At 29.7% G+C, this 26,033-nt stretch overlaps 1 protein-coding gene across 14 annotated transcripts in view; it reads right to left on the reverse strand.

Annotated features, from left to right (window-relative positions):
* LOC115874105 (coiled-coil domain-containing protein CG32809) overlaps positions 1-26,033 on the reverse strand; it is a 278,991-nt gene that overhangs the window by 216,980 nt on the left and 35,978 nt on the right. For 13 of the 14 annotated variants that reach the window (XM_030889181.1, XM_030889190.1, XM_030889184.1 and 10 more), the window contains exon 3: positions 2,914-2,961. In XM_030889181.1, the coding sequence (XP_030745041.1) occupies positions 2,914-2,961 (48 nt within the window). Of the gene's footprint in view, positions 1-2,913; positions 2,962-9,115; positions 9,228-26,033 lie in introns of those variants that run through there. The other variant, XM_030889182.1, reaches the window with a different exon arrangement.

A 26,033-nucleotide genomic window follows, 5' to 3' on the forward strand; every position in this document is an offset into this window, starting at 1 on the left:
TTTGTCACCGAAATGTTACTTAAATATACCTATATCATTATTTAAGCAATTTTTAGCAAAAGAAAGCTAAAATTTGTTGAATTCCGTGTTTTTTTGCATTAAGTAATGAATACGTTGATGCGGTATATAGGATACACAGGGTGTTCTAGGCTTAGCGTGCATTAGAAGTTTCTAGAGAACTGCCATATCTAGATCGGAGATTTTTTGCACATTATTAAGACATTGATTAAAAATATTTTCAATATGGCTGCACTTCCGGAAATACCGGAAGTTGACAGCAACTATCTGATTTTAAATAAGTACCCCTATTTTTTATTACATACTTAAATTATCTGTAAAAGTTTATGAATTTTTTTACATCAAATACTCTACCGGGTGCGTCTTAAAAGTAGCTCACTACCATAACTTTTTTATTTTTTCAGATAGAAAAATGAGATTTGGTACGTTAGTATATGATATAAATTAGGATTGATTGACGTATTCAATTGTTTTCCGTCACTTCCTGTTTCACCGGAACTAACTACAACTTTTGATTTTTAAATGACACCCTCGGTATTTTTTCACTTTGTTCGATAGAAAATGACACGCTGAATAGAATGACATATCATAAATCAACTTTTGACATTTTCGCATATGGTTTATTCGAAATTGCAACATGCGGTTCATAACGACAATTTGACTCGAAATACCCAGTGCGTGGTACCAAATGATTCCTAAAAAAATACTTTTTCCAAATATGCTAATAAGCCACCCTTGTTCCATTTGAAAAACTTGAGATATGATTAAAAAAAAAGATTTGGGCATCTTTTAACCGGCTATGACAAGACATGAAAAAGATTAGATAATCAAATCTATTTTTCCAAGGCTCCTTGATTAAAAATTAGTGTTTTTAATGCAGCCATGTCACTCTAGATTGTAATTTAAAATACAATTCTTTTTTAAAGCAAAAATGTCAAAAGTTGATTCATATTCAGAGTGCCTTTTTCTATCGAATAAATTAAAAATATACCGAGGTTGCCATTTAAAAATCAAAACTTGTGGTTATTTTCGGAGAAACAGGAAGTGACCAAAAACAACTGAATACGTCAATCAACCCTTCTCTAGTATGCCGGAATGTACATTAAACCATCTTTCAGCCTTAATTAATATGTCATTTGAAGATGGTGCTTTTCCAAATTGCCTTAAGTCGGCGATAATTATTCCTTTGCATAAAGGAGGTTATAAAGAGCAAGCTTCCAACTATCGTCCAATTGCACTCCTTCCCACGTTATCGAAGATCATGGAGAGACTGGTTAAAAAGTTGATAGTGCCGTTGGCGGTTCGGGCGAGTTCTTCCGATTCCGCGCATTCCCTTCATTATTATGCAGATTCCCGTTTGTTCAACAGTGAGTTAAGCGTCGAGGGGAACGCTAACATTGGCCCCCTCCCCACAAGCCGTGCGCGCGGCGCATTAGCCGAAATTATTAATTATCTAATTGGGTTAATGGCCGGATTATAGCCCTTGTTTGAGGAGGATAATGAAACCGGAGACGTGGGAAGACTATGGCGAAGTACGGCAGCTATTTGGTGCATTTTTAACGATATTGTTTGAATTTGAATGTGATTTTTGGATATAGGTACAGTTCTAACCAGTGGCGGCTTAACCATAAGGTCAAATAGTCAATGCCCCCCCCAAAAAATCATCAGAAGAAAATTAGGAAAACATATTTAAATTATCCTTTTTGTAAATAACTTTTTTTCATCCTAAAATGTTGTATCCTATGTTATAGGGCTTGTTTCTCTCTACAATTTCCTGTCTCACAATGTACCATTTGTGTCCGGGAAGGGTTCATAGTTTCATAGTTGTCGATTTTCGATAGAAATCAGTATTTGTATATTATTTCCTATATTTTTCATTTTATTGATTTTATGGAAAGCACTGTTCATTAAAATGTCGTATCCAATGTTATAGGGCTTGTTTCTCTTTACAATTTCCTGTCTCACAATGTACCGTTTGTGACCAGGAAGGGTTCATAGTTTCATAGTTGTTGATTTTCGAAAGAAATCAGTACTTATATATTATTTCATATATTTTTCATTTTATTGATTTTATGGAAAGCACTGTTCATTAAAATGTTGTATCCTATGTTATAGGGCTTGTTTCTCTCTACAATTTCCTGTCTCACAATGTACCGTTTGTGACCAGGAAGGGTTCATAGTTTCATAGTTGTCGATTTTCGAAAGAAATCAGTACTTGTATATTATTTCCTATATTTTTCATTTTATTGGTTTTATGGAAAGCACTGTTCATTAAAATGTTGTATCCTATGTTATAGGGCTTAGAAAACCCTAATAAATCAAAACATTGACCAAAACTTAAGAGTCTATTACGCTTTAAGGTACATTCAGGTTGAGATCGTCGAGCGTCGCGTCTCGTTTGCGTTGCGTCCACGTGTCGAAATGGAATCAATTCTCTTAACTTAAATTAAACCGTTCAGGCAGACAGCGTCGCGTTTGGCGTTGCGCTAGCGTCCGCTGAGCGTCGGGGTTCGAGTTCAATGGGGTGGACGCGACGCAAACGCGACGCGACGCTGGACGCTCTCAGCCTGAATGTACCTTTACTGTTCAGGTCGCTCTCAGGGGTTGGGTAAAGCGGGTGTGTGGCCGAACCTCTGTAAAATCGTCTCTGATATTAGCTTTTGTCAAACCACTGGGACTGTAAGATGGGTTAAAACTAAAGTAAGGACGCTAGGTCTATAAGGTCTACGATATCTATATCGATTTCAGTTAACACAGTTTCTATAAGTATATTGAAAGAAGCACCTTTGAGTTATTCTCAGTAATCAGAAGTTTCTTTAAAAATTTGTACCATTTTAATTAGGACATGGTAATATTTTACTGCTATCTAAAAATTTCCTTTTTATATATACTTACTACCGTCGCTCCCTCTACCGGATTTCCCGTCAGAATTCCACTCCTCTTCTGAAACAAAAATCTGCGTCAAAAACATGATACTCAATCGAATTTGTCATCTGTTGTTGCCACGCTGTGTGAAAGTCGTTCAAATTTATCTCTACCACTCTTTTTTATTTTCCTTCGCACCATTTAATGTTGTAATATGTATGATGATAAATTTACGTTACTGATCGTGTATATTTACTGAAAAATATATGTTCCCATTTACTATGTTGTAAAAAGTAGGGTAAATTATATATAGAACTAGTTCTACAAGGTTTGACAACACGTAAAAATATATTTTAAGTATATTGTTTATCTAAATTTCTTTTTATGCAATGCGGTTATTCTAATTTAGAATTTTTTTATCAGAAAGTTTCACTACTATGCTATGTACTTTTGGGTCGCTCCAAGGGGTCGGGTAAAGCAGGTGTGTGGCCGAAGGAAATATATATTATATTTCAGCAATCTGCCTAAAACTTAGCCCGACCGTGTCGTGTTAAGCCACACCCAAAATTCCAAACTCACGTGCTTTGATTAAGGCTTGATTAAGGTTTGCAGAGCTTCAGCATTTGCCATAAAATAGTGAGCAGTTTGTTACAAAACCACATAAATTATATATCACTGTAACCACAAAACTTCAATCTACTTCCATATTGTAACGGAATTTTAAATTATGTCTTTATTTTCGAGAAAATTTAGTCCAAACATAAGGAATGTTTTTGCTGAAATCTTAAAAATGAAGTTGTCTAAAAATGTTTTTCAATACGGATATAGTATAATCTCTTATCTTTAATATCTTTCTTCATTGAAAGATATATTATTGAAAATTATTTATTAATTCTAAAACCTAACAATATTTCTAAAATAGGTATCTTTTCTTTGAAGCTGATTGTATCTATTTTATTTAAGGTAAAAATCTGAAACAATTTTTAACCAGGTGGAAAATTCAATCCCTGGAGGGCGAAAAATTGCGTTCTTCCTTGCTATTTCTTTACAAGCTTTCTACGAGCCCTAACACCTATATGTTGGGACAAGGTCATATTTTGGAATTATTGCCCTGGTTTTCCAAAATAACTGAAAAATATATGTTTAATTTTTTAAATATAAACATAGCCATATATCCTAAACAACTTGACAATATTTTTATGAATTTTAAATCAATCCATATTTACAGTAGCGGATTTTGTTTATAAAAGGACAAATTTACTGACAGCTAAATGTTGGGACAAGTATTTTTAAATAATTAATATCATCATAGGCGGCTTTGCTATAAACGTCACAAATGTCGCAAACTGTTTACTTCAGCCTTCAGCATTGACAGCTTGTAAGTGACTCGATACTTTGAGTAGTGAGATTTACTGTAAGTAATTTTAATTTTTTTAATTTTCGATTTTGTTAATTTAATTCAAAGTAATGGTCCGTGGAAAAGCTACAAATCAAAAACTACGAGAAATTATCATTCGTCAATACAGTACGGGAAAAACAATTCGAAAAATTTCGACAGAAATTCAGAAGAAAAATCGCTACAATTGGGCAAAATCTAAATTATCGTGGACACAAAATGATTGCAATAAGGTCATATTTAGCGATGAGTCTAAATTTGATGTTTGCGTTGGAGATCATCGAAAAGGAATAATACGAAATAAAGCAGAATCCTTTCATAAAGATTGCTTAAAGAGGGTTGTTAAATTTCCTAAGGGGTCAGCAAGAGGTTTGGGCAAATTAAATTTTATAGATGGCACTAGCTGTTAACGTCCAAAAATATCAACATATACTTGAGACCTCATTTTTGCCTAGTGTTATATATATATACAGTGTTACATATCGTTTTTCAAATAAGTCCTAGTTTCAGCCTAGTATTACATATCGTTTTTCAAATAAGTCCAAAATAACGGAGTTATTTTACTTTGAACTTTGACTTTTATTTAACTTTAGTTTCGGAGTTATTCATTTAATCGGACATTTTTAAAAAAAATAATTTTATTTTTCAGAAACTATTAGAGACAGAGTTTACCAAAAATGCTTTTTTTAACTACTAGTGGGTAAATAAATTTCTAGATATATTACGAATTTTTTTGGAACTTTAGTTTCGGAGTTATTCATTTAATCGGACATTTTTAAAAAAATTAATTTTATTTTTCAGAAACTATTAGAGACAGAGTTTACCAAAAATGCTTTTTATAACTACTAGTGGGTAAATGAATTTCTAGATATATTACGAATTTTTTTGGAACTTTAGTTTCGGAGATATTCATTTAATCGGACATTTTTAAAAAAATTAATTTTATTTTTCAGAAACTATTAGAGACAGAGTTTACCAAAAATGCTTTTTATAACTACTAGTGGGTAAATGAATTTCTAGATATATTACGAATTTTTTTGGAACTTTAGTTTCGGAGATATTCATTTAATCGGACATTTTTAAAAAAAATAATTTTATTTTTCAGAAACTATTAGAGACAGAGTTTACCAAAAATGCTTTTTATAACTACTAGCGGGTAAATGAATTTCTAGATATATTACGAATTTTTTCGGAACTTTACTTTCGGAGATATACATTTAATCGGACTTTATTTAAAAAAATTATTTTATTTTTCAGAAACTATTAGAGACAGAGTTTACCAAAAATTATTTATATAACTACTAGTGGGTAAATGCATTTCTAGATATATTACGAATTTTAGCTAACAGAGATAATCAAAATAAACTTACTCTTTTTTCTTACATTGGATGATACATACAGTTTTTACATTATATACGTTAGGTCATTACATAATATTATCTATTTGCTTTAACAGTCTCCACCCCTCACTCCCTTATTTAACTTTTTGAAAAATAATGTTATTAAGAAGATATGCTCTCTTTGTGCTAGTTTGTATATTTTTGAAAACAATTTGATCAAACTAGAAAATAATTAGTACTGCCATATAAAGGGTTAACAATATATAAACTTTGTAATGTATAGACTTTGGTATTAAGGTGAATCATCTTCTTTACCTACAAATTTAATAATAGATATTTATTTCCTACAGCCTGGAGTTCCTAAGCCTAAAAATAGGAGGCGCCAGAATTTGAAAAAAAAACGATAAATTAAAATTCTTTAATATGGTTTTATTTATTACTTGTAGCTGACAGACATATACTTAAAAATAGAACATTCAATATAGCACACAACAGTATGTTAATGTTATTAAACATCAATTTTATTCAACAGGAAATAAAAGCAGACAAAAAAATCATGTAATTAATACTTTTTTGTACTAGTATATTTTACAAAATTTCTGTAATGAAATAAATAATTTCAATGTATGTCTAAATATATGATGTATACGTTCAATATGTTCAGAGTTATTTACCGGAAGTAATGTGGTTAGACAGGCCATCCTGTAACTAATACTTTATGGGTTTGATTATTTTACCTTTATACACCATACAAATTATGTTAAGTACCTGTGAAATAGATATTACAATGAGTATACGAGTACAGGGCACGTTTTTTAAAGCAATATGTCGACGAAATCTATGTTTATTAAATTTATATCGGAACTAAGAACATAGGGAATAGTCATATATATTACACTATATCGCTAGTCAGGAACAGAAATTGAAGCCAAATTTTTGAGATGGAGCTATACAAAATCCACATAAGTCGGTCCTTTTCGTTCAACAGCTTTGAACTACGCAAGCGTGAGAAGTGCTTCGCGATTACTTGATTTATTTTATACTAACCAATAGAAGTAGTTTTGTAAGTTTCTATCTAGCAACGTAAATCAATTTAGCGTCTGACTATTCGCGCCTTTACTTATAAATTTAAATTTAATCTCTGACATATTTAAACAAAAACAAGAAACGGATAGATATGATGAATATCTAAAATAACAGGTTGAAATAATGCCAATACCAATAAAAAATAATATATTATACGTTATTAATATTTAGAGTTTAAAATAGTGCGCGTGCAGGTGACAGCGTTCAGCGTTGAAGCAGACGAATCAGATTCCTTTATTTGGTGCGTGCGCACGAAAATCCCATTGAACGAAAAGGATAGACTTATGCAAGATTGATATTCCTATTTCTTTTCTGTGGCTTCACTTTCCACTTATTGTGTAAATGCGGTACTAGGTACTAGCAATATATTTTTATAATATATTTGGGAATAGTATATTACAACTCGAATAAGAGAAGTGTTTCATTAGCCTATTTCGGATTTTCCTTACCGTTTTTTTTTCATGTAACAAAAAAAACCGAAATACAGCGGTTTATCATTCTGTTAATTTCAATTGCCATTTCTATTTATAAATATTTCAATGGTAGTAGATAGTAGGAGGGTATTATTTCCGAGCATAATCTGTATTGATTTTCTTTTTAATTGACACATTTATAAATAAATACGTCCATTCTATATACCTGTTGCTTAATAATAAATTACTTTTAAATTATTGTTCGCTATTGATATTATTGTAGGTACATAGTTCAATACCCTCTATTTTTATGTCATTAAAAATCCCAAGTTATGAACTATTTTAAACTGTAGTAGGCTTGCCGGGTAAAGCAGGTCAAGCAAAATATGACCCTAAATATTTTACTGCCTCAGCAAAAATACCTAATTAAACAAGTAATATAGAAAATTCAATATTTTTTTTAATCTACTTTCCAAATTTGTTTTTTGTTTGTGGCTTCCTAATTTATGATACGCGTTAATAAGGAAAATGGTGTATACACTAAAAAAAATCTATTGATTTCATAGGAATTATAAATAATTTTGGACTAACAATTTTGTTATAAAGCACTCGGGTCTAATATACAATATGTCCCCGGATTGTCTTTACAACAAGAAAAACTTTTTTATTACTGAGATTTTGAGAAAAATGTATTCTTCATAAAAAAAATTTGCTTTTTCAAAATTTCCATACCGTTCTAGAGAAATTTAAAAAAAAACATGAAAATATACCTAGTTGAATTTTTTCCTAAAAATCAAAAGGTGATAATAGGGATAAAGTGTGATAATACCTAACTATCGGAAAATGTGATACGAGTTTAACAACAGTAAAAAATATGACGGTAATTGAAATTAATAATAACCATCTATCAAAGAATGAAATTACCATAGAAACGCCTTTTGATTTTTAATTCAAAGGATTTTTAGGATTTCATATTAAATTATTAAGAAAAAATACTACTATACAGGGTGGCGCCTCTCATACGACGCGGAGTCTCCAAGGAGAACGATAGTTTGTGTTGAAATATGAAAGTTTGTGAGCGTATGTAGGTTAATTTAGAGCACTTTTTAAAAATATAGAAAGTTCTACAGGATGTCCCCAAAAAAAGTTACGCACAAAAATTATGTTTTTTGTAATGGATCACCCACATTAATTTTCGAATTCTATGTAAAAAATAAAACTTTAAGAAGAGTAAATTTTAAATTTCAATAACAGAGCTACCTAAATTATAATTTACCCTGTATAGCCTGATATTTAATTACAATTATCATTGTATGTTAAACAAAGCTAAAATTTGACCCAAAAATTACACAGGGTGAGACAAAATTATTATTGAACTATTTTTGGGTCAATTTTTAATTTGATTTAAAGTACAATAGTAATTTTAACTACATATTAGACTATACCGAGTAAATTCCAATTTAGGTAGCTTTTACTGAAATATAGGGTGTTCCATTACAAAAAACACAACACTTTGATGTGTAACTTGTGTGTTAAACTGTGTTTTTTTGGGGACACCCTGTAGAACTCTCTATATTTTAAAAAAGTGCTCTAAATTAACCTACATATGCTCACAAAATTTCAGTTCAATACAAGCTATCGTTATCCTTGGAGCCTCCGCGTCGTATCGCCGCCCTTTATTTTCATTTTTTTTTAATTTTCTCTAAAACGGTATGGAAATTTGTAAAAGTATAAACGGGATTAACAATTTTACAAGAGGCAAGCAAAAGTTTTTTCTGAAGAACGTAATTTTCTCAAAATGTCAATAATAAAAAAGTTTTTTCTCTTGTAAAGAGAATCCGAGGACATTCTCTAGGTAAACGGTAAAGTATGTCAAATTATAGCAATATTATTTTAATAACGTAAAATAAACTTTTCGCATTATATTTTTTTTGAAAATATGTCACCAAAGAAAAAGTCACCAAGATTAATACATTTCTAACCAATCCATAACGCACCTGAACATTCTTCCGATACCTCCTCCTCATTATCATCATCTTCAGCGTTATTCCTGCAGCACCGGCTGCATCTCGAGCACATCACTTTCTTCCACCGTCGCGACGCCACTCAGTTACGTCGACCGGCGACGCCTCAACACACCGACACCGAAGAGCCTCGATCGAGAATGGTCTAAATCTGGCAACGACACAGACAAAAACGACATTTCACCGGCGAAGGATGAATAACATCGGACGGAACAAAAATACTACTCGTGTCGGGAAGGCTTTTAATTGGTTTAACAGATCGGCGCTAATCACGTTATTCATCTGTGTTTTTTTGTTTGTTTTTAATTAGTTTGGCTTTGGTCGAGTATTGTTGCTAAAAATAGGTTTTGAAATGTTCGGAATTCTTTTTGATTTTTTTGTTCTGAAAAATATGTATTTTTTAAAATGTTAGTGCTTAAATAGTTATTTGTGTAACTAGTGTAAGGAGGATATACAGGGTTATACACGGAGTATTGTAGCTAAACGATTAGATTTTTACAAATTGTAAGTTTTGGGTTCGTTGAAGGACTATTAGAGCTACAATTTTAAAATATTTTTACAAGATACAGAGTGTCCCAAATAAGTATAAAATATTATAGTTGTATTTTTTCAAATAGAACACCCTGTATATTATTCTACTTTTGGATTCTACGATTGAAATAAAGCTAAATTTGATTAAGCTTTATCACACTTAAACCTTACCGTTTTTGAAATATTTTCAATTTTATGAAATGGCAGTAAAAATTTTAAGGCTTTATTTCTCCAAGGGTATCAAAGTTTTTAATACTAAATATTTACTGAAGATTATTTATTGATCAGATATTGTGTTGCAAGAATAAAAATTTTACTACCTTATACAGAGTGTCCAAAAATTTATATTAAATAATTACTAGCTTTAAACGGCAATAACTTGTTTAATTTAAATGGAACACCCTATATATTTTACGTGAATCAGTTGCACAATATAATGGTCTATCAAATTGTATTGTTCCATTTTTTACCCATCTGTTCAAGTTTTCATAGAAAATGCATTTTCTTATAATTTACACCTCATTTATCACTATACCTATGGAATATTGACATTTTAGCTTATTTTTAAAGGGGTAACAAATTTTCAAAGGGTACAGATACTAATATTGTCGATATAGTTACACCTTTGTGTGAAGTTTGGAGGTTCAAAATTCAATCTCTTTTCACAAAAAAAAAACTTTAATAAAAACATAAGAAAACTTTTCTTAAGTACATACAAATTGTCCCAATCTTTCGCAACCTTGTAGATCTATTGTGTCTCCTTTTCTTGAGTTATAACTCATCATGCAGTCTCAGGGCTTTCTCAAAAGCCAGTATCTGAGACGGTTTTACACAGGTTAGTTCTCCATCTCCGTTTTAATAGGTTTGTCGGTAAATGATGGAGATAAACAATTGTGATTGATTAAAATTTTATTTTAAGAAACTTTTGTTTACAACATTCTGAGGATTAGAATAATGAATTGAATAATGATAAGGCAAGTGACATCTGATAACCGTTGAAGGATTTCTATTCAAAGGTTTGTTTACAAGAAGTGCGTTACAAAGAAAAATATGAAGTCAATAGTGGAGGAATATTTAAAAAAAAAATCGGTCGTTTTTGAACTTTTTCTAGAGTTTATGTAGGTAGTTTTCACCCTTGTAAGATTTTTTAAATTAGTGTATTTTATGGTTAATCTATAAATTTGTTAAACATCTATTTAAAAAAAATAAAAAACCTCTCAATATTTCATTCAATATATAATTAAATACTAATATAAAAAATAATATTTCGCAAAAATAAACTTTTTTGTCTTGACAGGTTTTGTCTAGCACTGAAATTTAAGGTTTTTCTTTTCTGCTACGACGTTTCGAAGATCCCTGAAAATTTACGACCAATTAACCAGCTCAAACAGTGAAAATTGTCAAGATTTACATTATCCGTTAATTTTGTGTACTTTTCCGATTGTCTTTGAGAATGAGACAGTTAAAATTAAACTGAATTTTGTTTAATTTGTATAATAATTCTTAGTAATTAGCTCAGACTATATAAATTATTGTTAATAAAGTTGCCCTACTGTAAAGCCTGTCCAAGGAGTAGATACGTGATATTTGCTGTCTGTCATTATAATTCGCAGAAAAATTGTATTTTCTGCCATCGGTGAAATGCCTCTGTCAAAATTTTCCCACTTTCTCCTTGGAAAAATTTAGTTAGTTAGTAAATTTGAGTGTTTTGGTTTTAAAAATGTAAAATTTGAGTTTTTGAACCAAAATGTAAACAAAATACAGATCATTCGGACCAATTAAAAATCTTAAGATTAAAGGATATAAAATTATAAATTTAGTATGGTAGTCAATAACAGAACACTATTTCCTGTTACGATAATAGGTAATAATATGTAAATTAATTATAGGCACACCATAAAACACGATAAAAGCCTTTTGTTTGAAAATACAACTTTACAAGAATCGCATAAATACATCCTCTACGAAACTGTTCAGCTAGACTGGGGAATTCCATTGACTTTATGTACACGATCTATTCCGGAATCCTGTGAAAATTTAAGTTGCTGAATGATTCATTGGTCTCGAAAGGCGATTTATACACCTGAATTCGTAGCAGCCGGTTTGTCAGAAAGTAAACCGACTGTGGAATTGATGCGCATTGTATTTCGTAGAATTAAAAGCTTTTATATTATAGTATAGCGAAAAATGCATTTACCCTGTATTTCCTTCCAAAAGCAGATATTTTTCAGGCATTCTAATTATTCTAATGATAGAAAAGCTGAAATAACATTAAACGGTATTTCTACGCTTATCGTAACGCTATTTTTTAAACAAGCTAAATTTTTCGAATATTGCTATGTATTACTGGCGCATATTGCTCAACTCGCGTGGGGAATTTTTGTACCGCTTATGGCGTCCTGGTGTCCAATGGACCAATTTTTTTTTCAATTAAAAATAAATTATGAAGGGATTTTATAAAAAGTTTGTTATTTTAACACTGTTTACAATATATTCAAACTTGTGAACAAACAATGTCATTTATTTTCTAAGGTAAAACTCACTTTATAGGAATTTTTGACAACAGAAATATAACTTGGCTAAGAAACCCATAGAAATTAAAAACCTATACAGGGTTGTTCACCACATACGACACGGGGTATTGTAGCTAAACGATGAGATTTTTACAAATTGTAAGTCTTGGGTTCGATGAAAGATTATTAGAGGTACAATTTAAAAATAATTTTACAAGATACAGAGTGTCCCAAATAAGTAAAAAATATCAAAGTTGTATTTTTTTAAATGGAACACCCTGTATATTATTACATTTTTAGTTTCTACGATTAAAATAAAGGTAAATTTGATTAAGGTTTATTATACTTAAACCTTACCGTTTTTGAAATATTTTCAATCTTGTGAAATTGCAGTAAAAATTTTAAAGCTTCATTTCTCCAAGGGTATCAATGTTTTTAATACTAAATATTTAATGAAGTTTATTTATTGATCAGTTATTGTGTTGCAATAATAAAAATAATACTACCTTATACAGAGTGTCTAAAAATCTATTTTAAATAATTATTAGCTTCAAACGGCAATAACTTGTTTAATTTAAATGGAACACCCTGTATATTTTACGAGAATCAGATGCACAATTTAATTGTCTATCAAATTATATTATACCATTTTTTACCTATCTTTTTAAGTTTCCGTAGAAAATGCATTTTCTTGTAATTTAGAACTTATTTATCAATATACCCATGGACTATTGACATTTTAGATTATTTTTAAAGATGTACCAAATTTAGAGTACAGATACTAATATTGTCGATATAATTCGTTTATTTCATTAAAAAAAAAACTGTTTAAATATTTGTTAAAGAGGATCAATTAATATCATTCCAGTATTCAAACTACATTAACTGACTGTTTGCGTTGATTAATAATAATTGCTCCAAATACTAAAAAACTGAATTTTGTATAGGCATTTGACAGTGTGATAAAAAGTAACACCTTAAAAATGATATTTCATTTTTTAATAAATGCTTATTTATAACAACAGAGACTTTAATTTGATAACTTATTATTATATTGATTTCTGACTCAAATCCACATTTATTTATAATAATTTATTAACGAACACAATTAAGTATGTAGTTAGTTAGTATATGGGCGGAAATAATGGTGTTATATTTAATTAATGGTATACTCTTTTATAAAAATCTTTAAATAGTTTTCTTTTTGCATACAAATGGGCTAGTAATATTATCGTTTTGCTAAAAACGATAATATTACTAGTCTGTACATTTTGTACATTTGTTGCTTTAAAAACAATCTAAAATGTCAATATTCCATGGATATATTCATAAATGAGGTCTAAATTATAAGAAAATGCATTTTCTACGAAAACTTGAAGGGATAGGTAAAAAATGGTATAATACAATTTGATAGACAATTTAATTGTGCATCTGATTCTCCTAAAATATAGAGGGCATTCCATTTAAATTAAAGAAGTTATTGCCGTTTGAAGCTAATAATTATTTAAAATAAATTTTTAGACACTCTGTATAAGGTAGTATTATTTTTATTATTGCAACACAATAACTGATCAATAAATAAACTTCATTAAATATTTAGTATTAAAAACATTGATACCCTTGGAGAAATGAAGCTTTAAAATTTTTACTGCAATTTCACAAGATTGAAAATATTTCAAAAACGGTAAGGTTTAAGTATAATAAACCTTAATCAAATTTACCTTTATTTTAATCGTAGAAACTAAAAATGTAATAATATACAGGGTGTTCCATTTAAAAAAATTTTGATATTTTTTATTTATTTGGGACACTCTGTATCTTGTAAAAACATTTTTAAATTGTAGCTCTAATAGTCCTTATGTGGTGAACAACCCTGTATATTTTACAAATTTCCCATATTATTGAAAGTCCAAACAACTGAAATGTGAAGCTAAAGTAATAAATAAAAATTATTTTCAACAAAACTGCAAACTTTGAATGTACATAACTTTTTCAAATACAATTCAACATAGGATCTGCAGTTGCCGCACATGGATCGTGCATACACATTCATGAGTTTTTTGTCATTTCTCCGTTAACATATACCACATCTTTTTGGTTTCTGATATTGATTATTCAATTTTCTCTCTTCTATAAGTAAGAGATTCAGAATCGGAGTTATGGTTACTCTTCGGTGTAAAATCAATGTCTCGATGATCTTCATATCACTTAAGTCTCTTTAAGTTCATCAAACCACTCAATTAATGCTTCCTCAAAATTAGCGTCCCTGTGATGCATACTTTTTGTACTACCCACCATCCTAATAATGAAACATTCCTGGCGTGATGGTGCCACACAGACCCCAATGAAATTTTACCTCCCGCTGGTAGGAACAATACTTTCATATGGGTACCCTAACTTAAAGATAAATGGCGCGGCGAGGCTTAAATGTTAAACTTAAACGTTTTACAGAAGTTTAAATATTACTTGGGGTCCGCTAGATTGACACCTCATCTAGGCGTGGTTGGCATCACGCCAGTTGAGAGTTAAAATTTGGAGGCACAAAATACACAATGGCGTTGTTACTGAACTCCTAAATTTATCTAAACAACAATTATCATCATCATCATCATTCTCAGCTTGATTCTGTGGATGACAACTATTACCTGGGTTTTTTGTCGTATCCACTATATTCTTTTATGGTCTTTTTTGGTTATTCCCAGCATATTTCATTTCATTGGGCGTTGTGCAATCTGCAGTTGCCCTATTATATCTGTTTTGAGTGTCCAGGTTTCGAATGCATAGGTCTATCGCATGCATAGGTCTAAACAACTATAAACACTAATTATTATTTTTAAAACACTTTATACTTTTTTTACAGACATATATCTATTTATATTAATATAAAAGCACACAGACTTTAACAAATCTAATTAAGAGTTTCAGATACTTAAATAATATTTTATCAAGTTGGTAGTTTAATGACTTCTTAAGGCTTCTTTCCGAAATAAGTAATTACTTCTTTTTTTCAAAGACTAGTAATTAATTAAAAAGCATTTTACAGGAACTTTTTTTTAGATCTCTCAACTTTATGATTTTGTTTTCATAATTAAAAGAAAGTTTTGAAATAAGTTTAATAAACTGAGTAAAACTTTGTAAAAATTAAAAATAAATTTATCACCAATATAAAATTATAACACCAATTAAAATTACGGTTACTAAAAATATATGTTTAGGAAGATTTTCTCATAAGAATTTTTGCTTATAAATTTAAATATGCACTGTGCAGGGATAAAAAGCATTAGATTTCAATTAAGAAACGCTCGATAAAGCATTACAGTATTATCAAAAATGTATTATTACCTCGAAAGCAATTTCGGAGTTATTTAATATTGGATTTTGTAAAAGGTACCTTTAAAAACTGCTTAAAAGATGGTTTAAAAAACACGAAAATTATTTTCCCCCATAGTGTTTTGGATTTAGAAAAAAAAAATATATGGACTTTATTTTTTATTGGAATCAAATAATTGATTTTCTAGTCTACTTTAAGTTTTTTTTTACTTTTTGAGCTACAGCATTCATTAAACAAATTATACAGCTTATAATCAAGTTTTAATATATTTTAACATAAAGGACATGTCAATAATCAATTTGGAACTATGTTGTTGTTAAAAAAAGATATTGTATAATATTTGCCATGAGCAAATACCTCCCTTGGAAAAAAAGTGTTAATATTAATATTTAGGTATTTTTTCGTATTTTTAGAACTTATATAGTGGTTTTTCAAAGGTCTGAAACAAGGGTGCTGTATTTCACCAACACTGTTCAAAATCTATCTCAAACAAGTGCTCAAAGGTTGGAAGCAAAAATGTAGAAATATGGGAGTACCTATAAGGGATAACATGCACTACACACTTTGCTTCGCGAACGATCAGGTGCTCATAGCACAAGATTACGATGACATAAATTATATGACACGTAAGCTTATAGAAGAATATCAGAAACGGGGACTCGAGATCAATACTAACAAAACAGAATATATATGTATCGGTGGAGAACAACAAGATCTAATACTAGAAGAAGGAAAGAAAATTAAGTGCTGCACAAAATACAAATATTTGGGTATGCAAATCACAAATGATGGACTGTTGGATACAGCAAAGAACGAAACCAACTTGGAAGGAATGCTATCACGGTATTAAATGGGATACTGTGGGACATAAACAACAGGAACAAAAACTAAAATATAATACCATCATCAAGAGTATAACCACATACAGCTGTGAAGTGTGGCCAATTAAAGAAACAACAAAACAAATGCTGGAAGCTACAGAGATGGATTTTTGGAGAAGATCAGCAGGCAAATCAAGACTCGAACGAATAACTAATGAACGCATAAGAGAGATTATGGAAGTTAAACATACAATAGTGGACGAGATAAAAAACAGTCATCTCATATGGTACGGGCATGTCCAAAGAATGGTAGAAATAAGAATCCCAAAGCAAATTATAAATTGGAAACCTACAGGAAGAAGAAAACCGGGTAGACCGAGAAGAAGTTGGCAGGAAGGGATTGATACGTTTATGAAGGAAAGATCTCTCGGAGACGGTGCATGGAGAGACAGACAGGCATCGGAAAACATAGAACGTTTTAAACCGATTAATATATACATATATAGTAGTTTTTAAACCTATGTAAGACCTGTATTTTAAAAATGAACGAAAACATCGCATTTGGGTATTGTATTTTGTTAACAAAACTATCGAAATGTTATCAGAAACCCGAAATTACCTCCTAGAGGTAAGTTTATAGGAGGGTTTTGGTCGTTTTTCTTCATAAGAAAGTTGTTACCTAACATAGTATAGTAAACTAGAGGCCCAATTTTGGCGTAAAAGGAGCCTTAGTCACGCGATATTAAGGAGTGGGTGTTCTATATAAGCCTAATAAACTATATTTACGATTCCTGTAACATTGTCCTTAAACACAAACATATTAAATATCAGTATAAAAAATTTATATTTTTATAGAATTTGATATACAGGGTATATATTTCGTGGAAATAGAACGACTACGTATTTTTAGAATCAAAATAAGTTTATTGAACACAATATACCTCTATACAAAAGTGCTCTGTGTCAGAGGGCGTCAAAAACTTTTAAAAATACACATTTATTAAGATATTTATAAACCAATATTCGGATTTGAAGAAGATTTGGAGTGCTAAAATTTAAAGGGAAATTATTAAGAAAATTTGATCTAGATATAAAAGTAATTGAAGAAAAGTAATAAATGTATATTACACCTCTATAAAATAAAAGATAATTATTTAAAAACAATTAATTTTAATGTTAAAAGACAATGACTTAAATCTAATTACAGTAATAATTATAATTAAATCTTGTTGATATAAATTTTCATTAATTCAAGAATTAATTACTTAAGGAGATATAAACGGTACCTCTGTTAATATTGCTTTGACAACGGTTGCTACATTCCGAAATTGACCTCTTCAATTTGCAAATTAATTTTGGTTTATAGATAACCCCGAATTTATGTTTATATCAGGAACATGAATCGAGCACCTTTGAATAACTAATATAAACTTTGTACCAATTAAACCACAAGATCCCAGTTAATACGTGCTAGTAGTGTTAGATATAGAGAATAAATTCATTTGAAGAATGAACCATTATGGAATATTTGGCATATTTTATTGAAACTGTTTAGATATATATTAAACATAAATATCAATATGCTTGATGTATGTTTAAAATTGATTCAATGTAAAAACAATTAATTAAATTCTATAAGTGCAATTTGTTTGATACACTGCCGAGTTTATATTTAATAAAAATATGTATTTAATGTATTTCAGCTAATTAAAAGAGTTATGCACAAATTATACCATTTACCAATTTTATTTCCAAAAATATTAAATCTAAATCAAAATGTAAATATGAGAGAAAGTTTAAAATTATTCGAAATGTAAATATGAGAGAAAGTTTAAAATTATTCGAAAGTTTAAAAGGCACTAAAAAGTCAAATAATGTAGCTACAAATTGCTTAAAAAATCATCAAAATCGGTGGTCCGCTAGAACACAACATATAAATCTTTAAAATATATGAAAATTTGATGGTGCCCGTTTTTCCTGCTGGCGAATGAATTATTTTTGTTATATGGTTTTATTTAGATTAATTGTTTTGTTTCTTTTGAGTTTGTAATCATAAATTACCAATTTTTGTAAACGTCAAATTACAAAAACTTGTTGGAAAATTAATGAGTATTTACTACTATGTTGACTTTTACTGAATGAAAATGAAATTGGAAACACGGTTAACCATAATTTATTAATTACTGTGGATTGGATATTTTTGGTGAAATAAAAAATTTAATTTAAATAATTTTTGTACACATTTATATAAAAAATATAGCATGATATTTATGAAATATAACGTATAGAAAATACTAGTAAAATAAAAAATATTTAGAAAAAGAATATGAGAATCATAGGTAGGCAAATTGTGAAAAAAACTTGTTTACTTATTAATTCTCTATATAGTATATAACTAATTAAAACAACCAGATGTAGTTTATACCGAATAAAATAATTGTTTTTAATGTGAAACATTAAATATTCAAGTGCAATGATATGCTAGAATTTATTCATAATTTTAATAATGGATGAGTTCGGTTCAATATTAGGTACTACCAAAGAATATAATTAATATGATTTGTTACTTCCTCTGTATTCCATAGATTTTGCATGTTAAATGTGTTAATATTACCTGCGTATATGCAACCAAATATACAAGTGGTATTTGATGTAGAATAATTTATTTGAAAAATTCTGTTACTCCATTTGCAATCGAAAGATATATAATGCAGTATATATTTTTCTTGTAAAATGAGAATTACGAAAAGAGATATTGAGTAAAATTACTTAAAGAATGTTGTGTTAAAATTGCTTAAGAATTCAAAGCAAACATCCCACATATTCAAAAATAGGATTAAAGTATTATAATATATACATTTATATATATTGTATATAGTGATGTGTATGTATAGTTTGTCAGTATAGACAGTAATTGTTGTTTGTCATTTTAATTAATAGTTAAATTTTTATACTATCCAGTACTATTACAACTCATTCGCCCTATCAGGCATCCATGAGAAATTAAATTAATAAATATACTAACAATGAAAGGAACCGACTAAGCTAAAAGGAATTTCAAAATATGATTGAAAATATTACACTACTACGTTCTTAAGCATATCCCATTCACGCACACTTCATAAAGGCGAAGGAAATAATCATTCAATACCAACTAAAAAAAGGCGCGAAATTTCTACTACGACTACGAGAAAACAAAAGATAAACGACGGTCCGCAAACGCCGGCGAGCACCGCATGACTAGATTTTAGCGAAGTAAGGCCCGCCCAGTGTAGGTGCTTGCGCCGCACACCGATAGAGGGCGGCAGGCAAAGAAACTGACGTGTTAAACAAGACTTGAAGACAGGGATGTGTAAAAAATCGTACTTCTTACTATATGATCTCTCATGAATTACGACCCAGAAAAATGAAAAAATTTCTTTGATATAAGTAAAGACAATCTTGGTTTTTTTATAACAGGACACTGTCTCAATGAACCCCTCAGTAGATTGAAGCTATGAACAACGGCGAATGCAGATTCTGTAGTGAAAATGGGGAATACTAGAAGACCTCATCACTGAATGATACGATAACCATTCGTTTTGCACATTTCATATAAAATTATTATTTATATGAAAATGTACAACTAAAAATATCAATCGACGTTCCAGGCGTTTTTTTAATTCAGTTTTGCCTGATAACAAATAATAACTCAGATATTAATTATCTCAAAATAATATCTATCTATTACTATAGGTTGTGTACTAGAGTGTTAAATTGCCACGGATCTAACCCTGTGGAGACTCAGCATGTCGACAGAGCGCAGCGGTCCAATTAGAGATGTGTCGCGCAAAGAAATGTACTCCCTTCAAAAGGTCAGAAAGAGGAGAATTTATAGATTAGATGTGAGGTAATCAGGAGAAAAATAGAGAAATACTTGCTGACAGTAAATGAGGTTCGCTGTTAATTTATCTACGTCTTGGGGAATCTCTGGAAATGTATGTTCTTCACCAACTAACAAAATCAGGAGTCTTCTAGCGTTAGACATAAAGTAAGGAAAACAAAGACACTTTCATTAGCAAATTTGGTACATAGTTATTCGAGATTTTTTTTAATACAGGATAGATATTTTATTATAATAATAATATTTATTTAAATATTTCAGCTATTCTACTCTACCTAGAACCCGTTCCGTATTTAACAGATACAGCAACTACTCCTCTCTGTGTTAAGCTGACTAACCTAGTTTTACAAGCCTGTATTTTATTTTGAGAAAATAGAACTATAATACACAGTTTACTAACATCATAGACAAACCACAAATGTTGCCTTTTAAAAGTATTATATATGCTAATCAATCGGAAAATATATCAGTATATTTAAAGAAATATACATTGGGAGTTGAATCATTTTTTCTCTTTCGTTGGTTGTCTACACTGTAAACTTTCTGAGAAAAAAAAACAAGAATCGGAGAATCAGAACCTAGTATGTTATGAAAACCTCCAAAACTTATTTTTTCTTAAAATCAGTCATAATTAAAGTTCAAACTTCTCATCATAAAGTTCAAAATTAAATTATGATTTAATAGGTATATTTAAAAAAAATTGTAACGTATTTTTTGGTAATAAATACTATTACTCTATACCGGTACCAATTTTATTAAAATATTAATTATTTTTAAAGTTGTTTGTTGATATTTAGATATTTAACTATACAGGGTGAATCTTAAATAAGGGCAAATATTTTAGGTCTAGTATATTTCGACACCAGAAACACGTCTATTAGGTTTCTTTCACAAAAAAAATAAAAATTTGGAATTTTTTAAAATATTTTTGGAATTTTTTTTAATTTATACTTAAAAAAAACGTAAAAACTTCCTAATATAGCAGCTTCATAGGTAGCAGATTAAATTTCCAAGATAGGAAACCAAGAAAAGATTTAGTAGTTCTGAAAATTTAACCGAAAAATTATTTTTTTTTAATTTCAAAATAAAATATCCCGGTTATTTTGGATTTATTTGAAGAACGGTAAAGAGAAAATATATTTCTTTTATCGAGATCTGCCAGCCCTGAAAATAGTTGCATTTATTTAAGACTCACCCTGTATATTACCAGTGAATGTCATTTAATTACATTATATTACCTCAATAATACATTAAACGTATTATTAAGCTATTAAGTTAAATAAACCTAATCTAACAGTTGTGTAAACGAGGTCTTAATATTATAATCTAGCTAAATATTAGTTCGTCTCTGAACCTATGTTTACTGAATGAAATAGCCATTACCCTTAACAATGAACTAAGAGCGATGGTCAATATCAAATTAATCTTTTGGCAAAATGCAAAATAAAATCACCACAATACACCAAAACACTTTTACTTTTACACTGGACGCGCGTCCAGTGTAAAAGTAACAGTGTTTTGGTGTATTCTGGTGATTTAGTGTAATTTTATTTTGCTGTATAACACCAAAGGTTCCAACCCTCAACTGTAAAAATGCAAAGTTAAATATAAAAATTGTGTGCAAAGAGAAAAAAGCTTGCATCGGGTAATAGAGGGAAAAATTCAGTGGTTATAATGCAAACAAAACTGAACAAAAAAATATAGCATTCCAACACGTGTTTTGTTTGTTTACGCAGTTTTCGATCATTGATAAACAAAGTATAGTGGTACTGATTAGCTTAACATCAAAACAAAACTAAATTAAAAAAAATAAAATAAAACAAATATTCTTATAATTTCAACTGGGTTAGAAATTTAGGACAGGAAAGAAGTTTCAGTTAGTCATTATAGACATGATTCAAATTTACTGAACAAAGAATAGTTACAAAATTATAATTGTGACAGACGGTTATAGTCCTTATTCATTTTTGAATCCGTTTGCTTAATCCGCAAGCACGTATTCTCTATTCCGGAAAGGCCTTCTCACAACTATCCACTTAGGAATACGGAGCACGATCTTTATCTGCCAACCCCGAGCTCAGAACTAGTTAAAGGTTCAATACTGTACAATGCCAAAAAAATGTACAATCATCTGCCTTTGAATATCAAGTCGCTTTCATTCTTTCCCGCATTTCGCAAAGCTCTGAAATCATACTTACTGGAGAGAGCCCTATATGCGGTAAACGACTTTTTTGTTGTTGTTTAATCATGAACAATTTTGAATTTTAAAATTTTGATCATCTCACACACTGGTTAAAGGTCTAGTATTTAATATTTAATATTTTATAACTCTTGATTTAATGATATATATTATGATTTTATCCATTTACAGTTTTCCTTTTGTAAAATTTTCTAGATACGCCTGTGTTCTGCAATGTCCATATATGTTTTATTTGTAATTTTATGACGTAAATTTTTTTGAATTGATTTGTATTGTATGACATTTTTTTTTATTATTTGTATATTTGTTTTTGTGCTTTTTTGTTTTGTGAATGCTTTGTCGATGAAGCTGTTTTGGCTTTTTGTACAATAAAGCGTTGTTTTTTTTTAAATAATATACATATAAATTAAAAATAAGTTTAAGTCGTTATTTCCTAGTTTCTTTTTAACTTGTCTTTTTTATGTTAAAGCTTCGATTTTTTGTATTATTGTATAATAAATATTGCTAATAATTGCTGGTAAAATTCCTTTTGACAGATGAGTAGGATCTGTTTTTTGCCCCATGTCAAATATTTCTCCTCCAGCATAAATAAATAAAGATATTTCTAAACATTTAGATTACCAGAGAGATTAAAAACTTCTAAACAAAAACCTTTTCAAAAAACCAATTTATAATTCAAAACACCCTGTTTTCCTTATTTTTTATCTGAGTTCAGTTCCATTATGTATATTCTGTCCATCACAATTTTGCCCGTCAATATCCAAAAAATTGTATTAATTTTTTTTTTAAATTAAACTTACAGGACAGATGTCTGTCATTCGTATACATACGTATATTCTTTTGCTAAACAGGCTCTAGTTGGTCAATTATAATATTCATTACTACTTCATATCATTTTTTTGAAGAAATAATTTGGTGTGAACATAATTATGTTCTAAATTTTGTTGATTTGTTTCTACTGCAATTCTTTATTTTTGTTTTATTTATTTATAATTACGCTCACCTTAATGTTTTTTTGGTTAGTTAGATTTTTACACTTGTTTATAATATTTGCAGTCAATATTCGATTCTTTTTCCTAAAAAGAATATTTACTAAATTAACGATCTTTAAATTTAAAAAACCTGTTGAATTTTTCATAACTCTTTTAGGAAGTCGTTTGCCACAAAATCACATACTTACTTTTTTTCCTTCAAGACTGTCCCGGTTATTGCTTTCCACCCTTTCACGCTTAAACTGGCTTCAAGTATCTGAAGAGAGAAGTGGGGAAAACCAATATCGAACCTTCTCACACTAAGACGGATGGTTATCGCCTCGGAATAATGACTTTCCAAGTATAAAGTTTGACATTGAATGCATATTGCGATGGGAGCTCCAAGGCTTGGCATAATAACGATTTCAGTGGCATTAAAAATTTAAATAAAAAATATAGAGGGATATTAAAAAAATGTCTATACCTCTGTGACGGATTCATCTCTCCAGAAAGGTTAACCTAACCTAACCTAACGACATTAGTTCCATTAGCTTTATGTTTAAGTATCTAATATTTCACAGACTTCTTTTCAACTCCCTCAAACGAATTGCACTTTTAACATTATAAACAGAAAACATCTCTATGCCAAACGAACAATTTTTCACTCTCTGCAGAACCACTTCGCAACAAAAGTGGTTATATATCGAGCTCACTGTTTCACCTCTTTGCCAGTGTTTTTCACAGATAAGTCCGTGGAAAAGGTCACGCCTTGGAATTATTTGGAAAACACGAACAATAACACGTATGAAAAATTGTCTTCGTTTACTTTTATCACATTCTACGTTCCCTTGTTTACTGTTTCAAGAGGAAAAGATCGTTTTTCCGGAACACGCTGTGAGGCTGGAATCAAATAACTTTTTGTTTTTGTGTTTTTTGTCGTATGGAAACAGATACGATAGAAGCAGTTATATTAGCAACATTCATTACCTATTCAAATATTCAATGGAGTATTCCTGTTTCTTCTAAATAGTATTAAAGTTGCCTAAGTAAAATGTTTTCCTAGATATTTTCCTTTTTATGATTTAGTATCAGTAGATCGTTATTATCTGATTAAATTTAGGTGGCTGTGATATGTATATATAAAAACAAAAATGTAGAGTAAAAAATTCAACGGTAATAAAGAGGTAAATAAATAAAAAATAAAAATTTGAGTAAAATATGTCTCATAATAAAATTATAATTAATCTTGTTAAGTTAGAATGACATAAGATATTTTATCTTAGGGCTTGTTGTGGACAATTCTCTGAAATGGGACATACATATCGAAGCTTTGTCGAAAAAATTGAGCTCTGCCTGTTTTGCATTAAGGTCTGTTTCTAAGGAGCTTAACTTGTCAGTGGCTAGAACTGTTTATTATGCACTTTTTGAGTCGCACCTCAGGTATGCCCTTCCATTCTGGGGTACGTGTTGTGCGGCTCAATTTGACCACATTTTCAAGCTCCAGAAGAGAGCTGTTCGATATTCACTGGGACTAAACAGCAGAACTCATTGCCGGGGCTTTTAGAGAATTGAAAATATTGACTCTTCCTTCCTTATTTATATTTGAATCCGTTTGCCTAATACGTAAACATGTATCAGCTTCTCAAGAAAGGCCATCTCACACTTATCTACTCAGGAACGCGGAGCAAGATCTTTATCTACCTACCCCACGCTCAGAGTTAGTTAAAAGTTCAATATTATACAAGTCGAAAAAAATGCACAATCACCTGCCATTTGAAATCAAATCCATAACATCATTTTTTTCATTTCGCAAAGCATTGAACTCTTATTTACTAGACAAGGCTTTCTACGCCGTAATAATAATTATATTTGAATTGAAAATCGAATTTGATCTTGAAAACACTGGTCTAATGTTTGCTATTGCTATATTTACTAATGACATCGAAATTAATTTATTTAGAGGTCATTGATATTTTGCTATAAACTGGCTAAATATTTTTGAATATTATTTTAATTTTTTTTGTTCTTTGACATTGTAAACATTTATATATGTTTATTTTAACAATAAGACTGACAATATTATTTGTATAATGTTTTGTATTATCTTTTGTTTGTTTGTTTGTGTACCTTGTTTTTTTTTTACTTTGTTTGTTAGTTTACCTTTGTCCACAAATTGAAAAATTTTTTGACAATAAAGGCATTTATTTATTTATTTATTTATTTATTTATTTATTAAAATATTAAAGTGCTTTGCAAAACAAAAATACATATACTACGACCATCAATCCTAACTTACTTACCTGATCCTAAAGAAACACATTGTCTCCAAACGAACATCTCCAGGGTTTCACAAAATTGCTGAAGGTATTGTTCACATATTTTCTGTTTTTACTGTGTCTAATTTGACAGTTTTTTCATTATCACGTATCATTTTAATTCACTACCACACAATTGTCTTTCTTTGTAAACTATTATTTTGAAATAAATATATTTTGTTTTAATCATAATATATAGTTAGGTTACTTGGGTATAATAAATATAAAAAAAAGTCATTTTTTACTACACATTTTTCTGGGGTGATATATTGTATCGATATTTTTCTTTTTTTACTTAATCCTATACAGAGCGACATAAAGAAGTA

Source organism: Sitophilus oryzae, unplaced genomic scaffold (genome assembly GCF_002938485.1).
Source record: "Sitophilus oryzae breed Bouriz unplaced genomic scaffold, Soryzae_2.0 scaffold_1227_pilon_pilon, whole genome shotgun sequence".
Classification (NCBI taxonomy): domain Eukaryota; kingdom Metazoa; phylum Arthropoda; class Insecta; order Coleoptera; family Curculionidae; genus Sitophilus; species Sitophilus oryzae.